The 14,524-nt window shown below is 43.3% G+C and overlaps 1 protein-coding gene across 1 annotated transcript in view; it reads right to left on the reverse strand.

Annotated features, from left to right (window-relative positions):
- LOC145360669 (tubulin polyglutamylase ttll6-like) overlaps positions 1-14,524 on the reverse strand; it is a 47,005-nt gene that overhangs the window by 30,593 nt on the left and 1,888 nt on the right. The window contains exons 3-8 of the mRNA XM_080216018.1: positions 12,592-12,897; positions 10,376-10,416; positions 7,538-7,656; positions 5,004-5,134; positions 3,370-3,526; positions 706-849 (exon numbers count right to left, since the gene is read on the reverse strand). Of these exons, the coding sequence (XP_080072144.1) occupies positions 706-849; positions 3,370-3,526; positions 5,004-5,134; positions 7,538-7,656; positions 10,376-10,416; positions 12,592-12,896 (897 nt within the window). The 5' untranslated portion in view covers position 12,897. The remainder of the gene's footprint in view (positions 1-705; positions 850-3,369; positions 3,527-5,003; positions 5,135-7,537; positions 7,657-10,375; positions 10,417-12,591; positions 12,898-14,524) is intronic.

Here is a 14,524-nt window from a genome sequence, read left to right on the forward strand (position 1 = left end):
TTTAATTTTGGCACTTCAGGTATTCCTCACATATGGAGGGTGTTCACTGAAGGTAGGTAGTTGGCACTTGTGGGATTGTACCCTGCAAGAGTCAGCAGTTTCAAGATGGGAGGGAAAGAATGGAATGAGAGAAAGAAACAAAAAGACATTCCCCCACTGCAATGCCAGCCATGGCTCCGTGGAACACTCCTGTCCCTGAGTCACGAGATTGTGACTCTGAGCCCCAGTCTAAAGATTTAAGCACACAATGCAGGTTGGCACAACCAGTGCAGTACTGAGGGCACATTGCACTGTTGGAGGTGTTGTCTTTTGGATGAGATGTTTGGCGTCTCAGATGGCTGTAAAAGATCTTATTGTGCTATTTGAAAGAAAAGTAGAATGTACTGAACTAATTCATCTGTCAACCAACACCTAAAAACAATTTGGTCATCACTACATTGTTGTTTGTAGGATCTTCCTGTGCAAAAACTGGATGCCACTTTTCCTATGTTACAATAGTGACTACACTTCAATAGTATTTAGTTGGCTATAAAAATTTTGGGGACATCCTGAAGTCGTGAAAGGTAAGTCTCTTTTGTTTGTTGCTACGTTGGTTTACTGTGAAAAGGGGCCCGTTGTGCTTCCAGCAGATACTGAGGACAGAAATGATGTGAGCTTATTCATACAATAACAATAATCTTGTGATACTACAGGAAGGAAAGTTACCAAGTTACTGTTAGATGGATCACAGTACTTGCTGGTTGCAAACCTTGCCAGACCCTCTTTGTAAATGTAGATTCGAAAGGGATCGCAGGACGTAACCAAGACGTAGATACGGAGGTCAAATTTGAAGCCATCTATGAGGAAAGGCTGTGAAAGAAACATTGAAGGCTACATTAGGCAAGTTATACGATACTTGTCACATATCAGTTGTCATCTTCACATCAAAGCATGGACTGCATAGCTATAATAATAGAATATAAATCTCATATTGAGGCAGTAACAAACAGATAGTAAAGGAGAATTGTATAAATCTGATGTCATGCTGTAATAGAAATATGCAAGCAGCGGGTTATTTGATTTAATTTATTATTGTTACATATATTAACATACAGTGAGAAGTATTGTTTCTTGCACGCTATACAGACAAAACATACCATTCATAGTGAGGGAAAGGAGAGAGTGCAGAATGTAATGTTACAGAGGGGCTGGGGTGTTTATGGTTCTGGGAAGTGTGCTGTGGAGTGGACATGGTTAAAAAATGTTGAGTGGTGAGAAATGCATGGAGAGTCAGGACACAAAGGCACATTCAGAAGTGGGAGGAGCACAGAATCGCTTAAGGGAGGCGGTGACCTAGAAATAATGTAATTTGTCTAGTAATCCAGAGGTCCAGACTAATGCACCGAGGGCATGGCCACTCATCATCCTGTCTTGGAATTACATCAGCGTCCCTTCACAGTCACTGGGTCAAAATCCTGGAACTCCCTCCCTGACAGCACTGTGGGTGTACCTACACCCCATGGACTGCAGGAGTTCAAGAAGGCAGCTCACCACCACATTCTCAAGGGCAATTAAGGAAGGCGATAAAATTCTTGCCTAATCAGTGACCTCACTTCCCATGAAGGAATTTTAAAAAATGAAACACAAAAATCCATTTAGTTCACTAATGTTCTTTACAGAAGGAAATCTGCCATCATTACCTGGTCTGTTTAAAGTTTGTACAATAGTGTCACAAGTAGGTTTACATTAAAACTGCAATGAAGTTACTGTGAAAATCCCCTAGTCGCCACACTCTCATACCTGTTTGGGTACACTGAGGGAGGATTTAGCATGGCCAATGCACCTAACCAGCATGTCTTTCAGACTGTGGGAGGAAACCAGAACACCCGGAGAAAACCCATGCAGACACACTGAGAATGTGTAGACTCTGCACAGACAGTGACCCAAGTTGAAAATTGAACCCAGGTCTCTGGCGCTGTGAGGAAGCAGTGCTAACTACTGTGCCATCAGACTGCCGCATCACGTTGGCACCAGTATGGTCTGGTCTCTGTGACTGCAAATCCAACTGGGGGAGTGGGGGGGGAATTTTCTTACCCCGCCCGAGGGTCAATGGATCTTTGCATGGTCCTGTCTCATTTGCTACAATACACATGGCAGGCGGGATGGGAAAATTCTGTCCAATGTGTTTGATTGTTAACTCCCCTCCGCAATGGTAGGCCTCTCACTTGGTGACAATTACAGCTGAGTGGTAAAGGCTGGCCTCGCCAGTGATGTCCACATCCCACGAAAGAACAAATTTAAAAACAGATCAGATCCACTCTACCCCACCTGTCAGCTGTGCTCAGTGGCTAGCATTCTCAGCACTGACTCAGAAGGCTGTGAGTTCAAGTCCTACTCCAGAGACTCGAGTGCAAAAATTTATACTGACAGTACCAGTGCTCTGCTGAAGGAGCCCTGCACTGCCAGAGGTAAAACTGGGATCCCACTGTCCTTCCAAGTAGACTGAAAAGTCTACTTCAAAGAAGAGCAGGAGCATTGTCCCCTGGGTCCTGGCAAGTATTTATCCCTCAGTCAACACCACAAAGGAAGATTACTTGTCGTTAGCACACTGATCTTTCTGGGACCTTGCTGCACAAAAGTTTGGTTGGTGTTTCTTGCTTTACAATAGTGAAAGTAGTTAAGTTAGCTGTAAACTGTTTTGGTAAACCTGGAGGTTGTGAATGGCACTATATGTGGGCGGCACGGTGGCACAGTGGTTAGCACTGCTGCCTCACAGCGCCAGGAACCCGAGTTCGATTCCCAGCTTGGATCACTGTCTGTGCAGAGTTTGCACGTTCTCCCCGTGTCTGAATGGGTTTCCTCCAGATACTCCGGTTTCCTCCCATAGTCTGAAAAACGTGCCAGTTAGGTGCATTGACCTAAACAGGTGCTGTAGTCTGAGAACTAGGGGAATTTCACAGTAACTTCATTGCAGTGTTAATGTAAGCCTTACTTGTGACTAAAAGATAAACTTTATTTTATAAATGCAACTCTTCCTTCATTGCCTGGCCTAAATTGTGGAACATTCCAATGCGGGTCAAAGTGGAATGCAGGAACCATGAGCTTTGACAAGCCTTTTGCAGTCACATTATTTAAGATGTTCCAGTGCACTGAGCACAGAGCGCACAGTTCTCGAACTAAAAATATAGTTCATAGGAGTTAAAGTTAAAAATAATATGGTAGCACAGCTGAACAACCTTCTCTGTCCAGGCTCCCATTTAAAGAAAGGCTACCGGGTTAAAGTACAGGAAGTGTTGATGACACCTTCAAGTGAGGAGGGGAGAAACGTGGATGGAACATGTTAGCTTGCCTCAGCTTTAAGTGTGGTAAATGCTTTGTACTGTTTAATACCTTGGCGATGTATTGCTGGCAGATCAGGCGGTCTCCTTGTTTAATATCCTTTAGGTTTCTGGTGATGAAAATCCCCCGACCCTGACACCCACAGTCTGGCTTACAGATATAAGTCTTGGTCTTCTTCATCCTGCAGTAGGCCTGAAAATCCCCAAAACTGTACAATATACAAACAGAACATTTTAAAAAAATCACAAGATAAATAGCATCAACAAACAGAGATTTCACCTTCAAATTTCCAAAAGGTTGTGTTTAAAGACAAAAATTAGCAAGTCCTTTTAACCAGGAGAGCTAAACATCAATTCAATTAACCAAAAGAGAAAATGCTGGAAAATCTCAGCAGCTCTGGCAGCAGCTGTAAGGAGAGAAAAGAGCTGACCTTTCGAGTCCAGACGACCCTTTGTCAAAGTGGAACTTCGAGCTTTGCTTTCATCCAATTCAAATTAACATATGTACATATAAATTAGAAGGAGTAGATCATTCGACCCTTCAAGACTGCTCCACCATTCAATAAGATCATGACTGATCTGATTGTAACTTTAACTCCACATCTCTGCCTACCCTCGATAACCTTTCACCCCCTTGTTGATCAAGAATCTATGTCACACTGCTTTAAAAATATTCAAGGGCTCTGCTTTCACTGCCTTTTGAGGAAGAAAGTTCCACAGACTCACGACCTTTGGAGAGAAAACATTTCTCCATCTTAAATGAGCGACCCCTAGTTCTAGTTCTCTGACAAGAGGAAACATCCTCTCCACATTCACCCTGTCAATACCCCTCAGGACCTCAAAGGTTTCCATCAAGTTGCCTCTTTCTTATAAACTCTAACCTCTTCAACCTTTCCTCATAAGACAACCCTTTCCTGGTAATAGTTTAATAAGCCTTCTCTGAACTGTTTCTAATGCATTTACATGTTTCCTTAATAAAAATAAATTACTAAGGATGCTGGAATCTTAAACCAGAAGAGGCAGCTTTGACAAAAGGTTGTCTGGACTTGAAACGTCAGCTCTTTTCTCTCCTTACAGATGCTGCCATACCTGCTGAGATTTTCCAGCATTTTCTCTTTTGGTTACATGTTTCCTGAGGTAATGAGACCAAGTAAAAAGTCTGACAACACCATGACACGTAATGAGACCAATACAGTACACAATACTGCAGATGTGGGCTCACCAATGCCCTGTACAATTGAAGCATGACCTCCCTACTTCTGTAATCAATTCCCCTCACAATAGACAATAAAATTCTATTGGGACCTACTATTTCAACCAGCTACCAATTTCCCCCACCAAAATGAAAGAAAGCATCTACTTCTCCAACACATTCACAAGATGTCCACATAATGCAATGTCCCAAAGAGCAACAACAGCATGAATGACCGAGAGAAGGTGATTTCCCTCAATCAGCTGGCCAAATTCCTCCTTGAACAAATACCAATAAACCACTGGTTACTCATCTCATTACTATATGTGAGATCTTGCTGTGCACTTGCCTGTATAATTACGCTTCCAATTGTTTATTGACTATGAACTGTTTTAGGGTATTCTGAGAAATGTGATGAGGCACTGTATAAATAAAATTTGCTTTTTAGTCAGCCACCAGTGAAGCATTTCATTGTCAATTCTAAGAACACTCACTCGGCAGGTAAGCACCATGTGCGTGGGAAGATGTTATATTCTTTTGGGAAGAGTTTCAGCATCCTATTTAAATTCCGAGCCAGTAGATCTTTCCTGCAAATCTCGCTCATTCCTGGAAAATGATTGATTTTCTGCAGAAACAAAAGGAAATACAAAATTTTTAAAAATCAACAATTTATTCGCCACATAACTAACTCCAAAAGGAAAGGAGAGGTGCAGATCATGCACAGAGACTAGCAGTGCTGCCTCACAGCTCCGGGGACCTGGGTTTAATTCCAGGCTTGGGTCACTGTCTGTGTGGAGTCTGCACGTTCTCCCTCTGTCTGCATGGGTTTCCTCTGGGAGCTCCGGTTTCCTCCCACACTCCAAAGATATGCAGGTTAGATGGATTGGCCATGCTAAGTTGCCCATACAGGGTGTGTAGGTTAGAGGGATTAATGGTGTAAATGTGTGGGGTTGTGGGATAGGGCCTGGGGTGGGATTGTTGTCGGTGCAGACTCGATGGATCGAATGGCCTCCTGCTCTGTAGGGTTGCTATGATTCTATGAAGGTCTGGAGAGAAGGCAAGTTGAATCAAAGATTGAAAAATTCACCAAGCTTTGGTTTAAAAACCTCAGACAATAGAGCGAAGGAAAGGCTGAGAAATACATCGATGTTAATGGTTTGAGGAATGAATAAATTAGAGGAGAGATAATCTGGTCAATCACTGTTCCAGCAGGGAAAAAAAGACAGAGCATTTATAATAATGGGATGGTACTGTGCCTTTAAAAAATGCATTTTAATCATGCAGGTGTGGGATCCTTTGTATGGTTTGCTTTAGTTAAAAGACTTCATTTTAAGGTATTTCTGCCTCACGGAACTAATTACACTAAGCTTTAAAGCTAACCTGACCACATTTTAAAACTCAGTTGGGAACTCTGGAATGAACTTAGAAATTGACTATATTTGAAGATACGATGTTAGCAGAAATGGTTCTTTTCATAAACAAGTTTTACGGTCACACAGCTACAAATTGTTTTTGAAAGTTACAGACTATGTGTGCCCAGAAATTTCATAACACAGATAACCGAAAAGTTATAATGCTCTATACAGCTGTGTGTATTCAGTTGAGTTGAATCCTGTTCAAATTCAAGTCTGTATCAGGACCAGCTTTCTGGGCGCCCTCTCTCTCTCTCGCTTCTCTCTCGACAGTAAATCAGCCTCTTTCATTTCTGTCATGTTAATGTTAATCAATAAAAGGGGTTCTACTTCAGACCAGTTATGCCTGCGTCTTTTCTAAAAAGAGAACAGAGAACAACTATTTGTTAGCAGCATGTTGTCTGCAGCTGGTGTCCCCTTAGTGTTACTGAGGCAATATAATGGACATTATGCTGATTTTAATCTGGCCTATTGCAGTGTTCTGTGGTATAATGGTCCTTTGGGGATTGCTGAGTGGAGCTTGATTGAGGATGATTGACAGGTCAGGTGATATGCCAGGGGATAGCTTATTTATAGAGCATTCCAAGTTTTTAGTTCCATTTTAGTTGCTGCTAGAAGCTGTTGGAAGAAGGCAGTATCTCTGTCTCTGCCTCTTTCTCTCTAGAGACTTTCTGAAAGTTCTGGGACTGGGAAGCCTCAGAAATTTGATCCAACATTCAAAGGACCAATTCACATAGCTGTTAAAAGTAGCAAATCCACCTTCATGTAAGCATACGTGTTTCAATGCCAAGTCTGAAGAAGGATGTGTGTCTGTGCGATGATGTAACTTGGAACAGCAGAGATAGCTAGATATTAGAAGTTTAAGTTTTAAGTTTATTTATTAGTGTCACAAGTAGACTTACATTAACATTGCAATGAAGTTACTATGAAAATTCCCTGGTCGCCACATTCCACCGCCCATTCGGGTACACTGTGGGAGAATTTAGCATGGCCAACAGATCTAACCAACACGTCTTTCAGACTGTGGGAGGAAACCAGAGCACCCGGAGGAAACCCGAGGTGACACGAGGAGAATGTGCAAACTCCACACATACAGTGACCCAAGCCAGGGATCAAACCCAGGTCCCTGGCGCTGTGAGGCAGCAGTGCTAGCCACTGTGCCACTGTGTCTCCAATGACCAGAATAGTATTGATCAAAAAATAATAAGAGACATGGTGGCAATGGAGATAGCGAGACTGGAAACTAAAGATGAGAGAAGGATCACCTATCAAGTAACAAACTTTCTCTTATAATTAAACTAAAAATTCTGAGAATATATATTTTTGCTTTCCTGCAATAATGAAGCTTAAAAAATAACAATTAAAAAGACATCATAATAGTAAATAGACACAGTAAAAAGTCTCATAACACCAGTTTAAAGTCCACACAGATTATTTGGTAGCACGAGATTTCAGAGCATCACTCCTTCATCAGGTGAGTCCTGATAGTAAATAGAGATTAAGAATAGTGCAGAAAATATTACAGAAAGGTTTGAAGACAAGGTGTCAATAATCTGAAATCAATTATTTTCTGTTGCTTATTTTCTCCTTTTCCTCCTCAGTGCTGTGAGCCTGACCTGAAAACATTTCATCTCCATGACTTTCTCATGCGACACAGAGGAGTCAGTCCAGTACAGTATGCATTCTTCATCATCCCCGACTTCCTTCAGTCCATATCGACGGGCAGCACGACGAACTGCAAGACAAGAACAGAAGGCAGAGACGTAGACCATTGCTGTACAGCAGAGAGAGAGATACACAGACACAGAGAAAGGTCAAGTGATACAAAGAGAGGGTGAATGAGGGAGATACAGAGCGAGGCAAAGGGGTAGGAGGGCAGCAATCAAGGCAGACATAGATATTTAGAAAAGAATGAGACAGGTGTTGGTGTAAAGAAACAGAGCTGGAGAGACAGAAATAGAAAAAAGAAGCAAGGTAAATAAAAGAGACAGATGGTGAGTAAACAATTCAGAAGATTAGCGATGAAGAGACAAAGAAGAAAGGAAGAGAATAAGACAAAATAAATGATGTATAAAGTTATGAACAATTTCAATAAGTAAACATTTGTAAATGGAATGGTCTTTCTCATGTTCAATACGTGTGCAATAAATAATCAGAAAAGAATACTGAGCAAAGTAGACATTTTAGGGAGCAGATACCAAAATATATTTTAGTGACCAAAATACTCTTCTGGTATCACAGCTATGTGGTAACGGGTCCCCTTTAAGTGGTGAACTAGCGGACTGTGTGATCGGGCTGGACCCTATGGAACAGAAGCCTGGGAAGCTGGGCCAATCGGGAGCAAGTGTGCGTGTCCGGGGAACTGGGAGTTGTTCAGTTGGAGGAGAAGAAAGCGGATCTCTGCGATGTTTCTGTCAGATCCTTGGTGTAAATAGTTATCATAGTTTAACAAAACCTTCTTGTTGCTGGAGCCACTTTGAGTTGCCTCCAATTATTAAAGACTACTATATGTAGTCTTACATATATAAAAATAGAGCAATGGGTAAATACATTCTCTGGTGTAGCTGCAGACACCGGGAAGGTCCTTGGTTTTATTTATATTTATCTGGGCAGCAATCAAACGATATTAGCTATATTTCTGATTGTTCAACTAATATCCCCACGGCAGTGAAGGTGAGAGAGTTGGAGGGGGGCAACCAGTTAGGACTTCTGTTTCATTTCTTGCTAAAAGGTCTGGATATAAATTGTCCCATTGGGAAGACGCAATATGGATTCATGAAGGGCAAGTCACGTTTGACTAATTTGGTAGAATTCTTTGAGAACATTCTATGTGCAGTCGACAATAGGGAACCTGTGGATGTGGTGTATCTGGATTTTGAGAAGGCATTTGACAAGGTGCCGCACCAAAGGCTTTTGCATAAGATAAAAATGCGCGGTGTTACAGGTAATGTTGTAGCATGGACAGAGGATTGGAAAGAGTGGGGTTAAAAGGGTCTTTTTCTGGTTGGCAATCAGTGACTAGTGGTGTGCCTCAGGGATCGGTGTTGGAACTGCAATTGTTTACAATTTACATAGGTGATTTGGAGTTGGGGACCAAATACAGTGTGTCAAAATTCACAGATGACACTAAGAAGAATGGCAGAGCAATGTGTGCAGAGGACACTGAAAGTCTGCAAAGAGCTATAGATAATCTAAGTGAATGGGCAAAGCTTCTGGCAGACGGAGTACAACGTTGGTAAATGTGAGGTCATCCATTTTGGTAGGAATAACAGCAAAATGGGCCAATATTTAAAAGGTAAAAAATTGCAGCATGCTGCTGTGCAGATGGACTTGGGTGTCCTTGTGCAGGAATTGCAAAAAGTTGGTTTGCAGATCAGAAGGTAATTAAGAAGCCAAATGGAATTTTGTCCTTCATTGCTCAAGGGATGGAGTTTAAAAACAGGGAGGATATGTTGCAACCATGTAAGGTGCTCATGAGATTACATCTGGAGTACTGTGTACAGCTTCGGTCTCCTCCTTGAGAAAGGATGTTCAGGCACTGGAGAGAGTGCAGGGTAGGTTCACTAGGTTGATTCGGAGTTGAGAGGGTTGGCTTATGAGGAGAGACTAAGTGGACTGGAACTATACTCATTGGAATTCAGAAGAATGAGGGCAGATCTCATAGAAACATACAAAATTATGAAGGGAGTAGTTAAGATAGAAGCAGGCAGGTGAAACTAGAACTGGGGACATGGCCTCAAAATAAGGGAGAGCAGATTTAGTACTGAGTTGAGGAGGAACTTCTTCACCCAAAGGGTTGTGAGTCTGTGGAATTCCCTCCCCAGTGAAGCAGTTGAAGCTGCCTCATTGAATGTTTTTAAGGCAAGGATAGATAGATTTTTAACAGTAAAGGAAATAAGGGTTATGGTGGGCAGGCAGGTAAGTGGAGCTGAAAAGAATCAGCCATGATCTTATTGAATGGTGGAGGAGGCTCGAAGGGCCAGATGGCCTACTCCTGCTCCTAGTTCTTGTGTTTTTATGCCTATATGTTTGGACTACTGTAGAACATAAGGGTAGCACAGCACTGCTGCCTCACAGCGCCAGGGTCTTGGGTTCAATTCCCGGCTTGGGTCACTGTCTGTGTGGAGCTTTCACGTTTTCCCCATGTCTGCGTGGATTTCCTCCGGGTGCTCCAGTTTCCTCCCACAGTCTGACAGATGCTGGTTAGGTGCATTGGCCATGCTAAATTCTCCCTCATTGTACCCAAACAGGCACCGCTGTGTGGCGACTAGGGGATTTTCACAGTAACTTCATTTTAGGTTCATGTAAGCCTTCTTGTGACACTAATAAATAATAACACTTAGTTGAATTCAAAAGGCGGCTGGATATAGCACTTGGATGAATGAGATCAAAATCGGTGTTGAAGACATCTGTGGAACTCTCATCTCAATAACCCAAAAGTAATTATTACTCACCACTTTCATACTTGCAATTAAGCAGATTTATTCCAACACACCTGCAAAAGAGAGAAGGCTGAGATCTCAATAAAATAAACATGATAGATTTCCCTGTAGGAAATGACCGGGCTGTGAAGGCAGGTCTCAAATTCAACCCAATGGAGATATGTTGAGGAAGAGTGGTGAGCAGTGTCATGGTGCTTGGAAGCACAATGAATGGACATCTCAGAGGAAGAATGAGCATAGTGATGAGGAAATAGAGAGAAAAAAACAACAGAAACTGTGACAAAGTGAAATAAGAGAAGGATGAACTTGTGCAGAAAGTAAGATTTGCAAGGAGACTCAATTGGAGCAGTGTTCGTCTATTCCACACTAACATTATTGGGAGGGAGTGAGATATAGTGATCAGTGCGACAGAATGACAGTGAGGTACATTGGTCAGTGTGACGGAGTGACAGTGAGATAAGAACATAAGAAATAGGAGCAGGAGTAGGCCATCTAGCCCTTCGAGCCTGCTCTGCCATTCAATAAGATCATGGCCACTTTTCCGCTTTCTCCCCATAACCCTTAATTCCCCTGTCTGTCAAAAACCTATCTACCCGTGACTTAAATATATTTAGTGAGGTAGCCTCCACCACTTCAACGGGCAGAGAATTCCAGAGATTCACCACCCTTTGAGTGAAGAAGTTCCTCCTCAACTCTGATCTAAACTGCACCCCCCCTTATCTTGAGGCTGTGCCCTCTTGTCCTGCTATCCTTTCTAAGCGGGAAAAATCTCTCTACCTCTACCCTATCCATCCCTTTAATTATCTTAAACGTCTCTATAAGATCCCCCCCCATCCTTCTAAACTTCAGCGAGTACAGACCCAGTCTATTTAGTCTCTCTTCATAGTCCAACCCCCTCATCTCCGGTATCAGCCTAGTGAACCTCCTCTGCACTCCAAGGCCAAAATATCCTTGCGCAAGTGTGGTGACCAAAAGTGCACACAGTACTCCAGCTGTGGCCTCACCAGTACCCTGTACAGTTGCAGCAAGACCTCCCTACTTTTATATTCTATCCCCCTCACTATAAAGGCCAACATTCCATTTGCCTTTTTGATCACCTGCTGCTCCTGCAGACTGGGTTTTTGCAACTCATGCACAAGGACACGCAGGTTCCTCTGCACCGTAGCATGCTGCAGCTTTTCGTCCTTTAAATAGTAATCCCTCCTACTATTATTTCCGGCAAAGTGGATAACCTCACACTTGCTAACATTATACTCCATCTGCCAGGTCCTCGCCCACTCGCTCAGCCTACCCAGATTCCTCTGCAGACTTTCCACACCCTCCATGCAATTTGCTTTACCACTCATCTTTGTGTCATCCGCAAATTTTGTCACCCTACACTCAGCCCCCTCCTCCAGATCATCTATATAAATGGTAAATAGCTGAGGCCCCAGCACCGATCCCTGCGGCATTCCACTAGTCACCAACCGCCAATCAGAATAGCACCTATTGATACCAACTCTCTGCTTCCTATTAGACAACCAATCCTCTATCCACGCTAACACCTTACCCCCAACTCCGTGCACCCTAATCTTCTGTAGCAACCTTTTATGAGGCACCTTATCAAACGCCTTTTCAAAATCTAAAAACACCACATCCACCGGTTCCCCTCTGTCTACCGCACTCGTCACATCCTCATAGAAATCCAATAAATTCGTCAAACACGACTTCCCCTTGCTCTATCAAACCATTCTTTTCTAGGTGCCTCACTATTTCTCCTTTGATGACGGATTGGTCACAGATTCACTGGTCAGTGCGAGGGAATGACAGTGAGATATACTGGTCAGTGCGAGGAGTGACAGTCAGATATACTGGTCAGTGCGAGGGAATGACAGTGAGATACACTGGTCAGTGCAACGGAGTGACAGTGAGGTACACTGGTCAGTGCGAAGGAGTGTGAGATACACTGGTCAGTGTGAGGGAGTGAGATACACTGGTTCGTGCGAGGGAGTGAGATACACTGGTCAGTGTGAGGGAGTGAGATACACTGGTTCGTGCGAGGGAATGAGATACACTGGTCAGTGTGAGGGAGTGAGATACACTAGTTCGTGCGAGGGAGTGAGATACACTGGTCAGTGTGAGGGAGTGAGATACACTGGTCAGTGCGAGGGAATATCTGAGAAAGTATTGAGGCAGCAAGGTTGAAATGATAAAACAGCCATGAAGAGGGTTTTCAATCCTGGCTTTACCTCCGTTTTCTCCTCTTCTTTCTCTTGAGCATTTCATCTTTAATGGCATTTGCGCTTCCCTCAACTTTCTGGTTGGATCGTATCAGTTCTTGTTTGTGAAGTCCTTCACGTTCTCCCAATAATTTATTCTGTTTCATTTGGTTCACCAGCTCTCTCACTGCTACATTCTTTTTTGGGGTACTGGGTTGTTTCTGAATTAGTTCATTTTCGTCATCGGAATCCTCAGCTGCACTCTCTTCCTCGTTCTCTGCTTCCTCGTCAGCTGATTCTTCCTCAGAATCACTCCCAACGCCAGAAGCATTCATTCTGTGAGACGTAGAGATTTGATGAAAACAACTTAGGAAAGCGTCCTCTGGTTAGACTGATAAGTGGCTTGGAGAAAGTAAAAAGTTAAAGTTTATTTATTAGTCACAAGTAGACTTACGTTAATACTGCAATGAAGTTACTGTGAAATTCCCCTAGTTGCCACATTCTGGCGCCTGTTCGGGTACACTGAGGGACAATTTAGCATGGCCAATGCACCTAACCAGCACGCCTTTGGACCGTGGGAGGAAACCAGAGCGCCCGGAGGAAACCCACGCAGACACAAGGAGAACATGCAGACAAGTGACCCAAACTGGGAATCGAACCCAGGTCCCTGGCGCTGTCAGGCAGCAGTGCTAATCACCATGCCACCCCTTGATTGTGGACTTGTGAGCACTGAGATTTTGGTTCAAACAATTTCAGCAGAGATCAAGTATCCATGTGGATATTCCATCAGGGGAGACAGGAGTGGAACAGTGATATCTTTTCAATTCAGAGCGGCGTGTCACTTTGAGGAGAGAATTGTAGACTCCACCTTGTCCTCAGCCGGTATCTACATGTGGCAACATTGCAAATAGTCCTTTCAAATTTCAATAATTTTATCATTCAGTCTTCCAAAGCCACAAGCTCCACCATCAAGAAGGACAATATCACTGAGCAGATAGGTGGATCACCAGTTCCCCTCAAAGTCACACATCATCTTGACTTTGAGTATATTGTTGTTCCCTCTTCATCTGTCGCTGGGTCAAAATGCTGAAACTCCCTCTCTAACAGGACTGATGCTGTACCTATATCTCTGGGACTGCAGCAGCTGAAGAAGGCAGCTCACCACCACCTTCTCCAGGGGCTATTAGGGATGGGCAACAAATGCAAACATTGGGCAGATTTAAACATTGCATCGGGTGGCACGGTGGCACAGTAGTTAGCACTGCTGCCTCACAGCGCGGGGTGCTACGGTTTCTTCCCACAGTCCAAAGATATGCAGGTTCAGTGGATTGACTGTGCTAAATTGCCCCTTAGTGTCAAGGGGACTAGCTAGGGTAAATGCATGGGGTTATGGGGATAAGGCTGGGTGGGATTTAGGTTGGTGTAGACTCAATGGGCCAGATGGCCTCCTTCTGCACTCTAGGATTCTATGAATGAATATTAAAAACCAATCCTATGGCAGGCAGAACATAGTACCATTTACTGGGGATTCAGAGTGTTTACTACAGTATCACAGCAACTGTGCAGGAAAACAGCTGATTGCATCGTTTCACTCTGGACATTGTCATGGGTCACTGGAAAAATTGCTGGAACACAGTGTGTGTTGTAGTAAATTAAAGTCTCATTGTTAGCATGCCCCCCAGTGCCTGCCTAGATAAATCCACTTGCTGGACTGGTACTGAGATTTACAGATGGGGAGTATCCCACGTGCAGTCCTTGGTCTGAGCTGAAATAGCTTGTCTCGGGCAGAGTCAGTTGAACTCAGCATTGCTGGATTTGAGAAAATTAAACCAGCCAGATAGCCCCCTTGAAATAAATATGTAGTGATTCTCATTGGACATATTCCATAGTGTTCTATGATTGCTGACATTCAACATCTAAATTCACACCATTGGGAAAAGTTACCAGAGGGTGCTGCCCATTT

The sequence above is a fragment of the Carcharhinus amblyrhynchos genome, chromosome 32, assembly GCF_965287045.1.
Source record: "Carcharhinus amblyrhynchos chromosome 32, sCarAmb.v2.hapA, whole genome shotgun sequence".
NCBI lineage: Eukaryota > Metazoa > Chordata > Chondrichthyes > Carcharhiniformes > Carcharhinidae > Carcharhinus > Carcharhinus amblyrhynchos.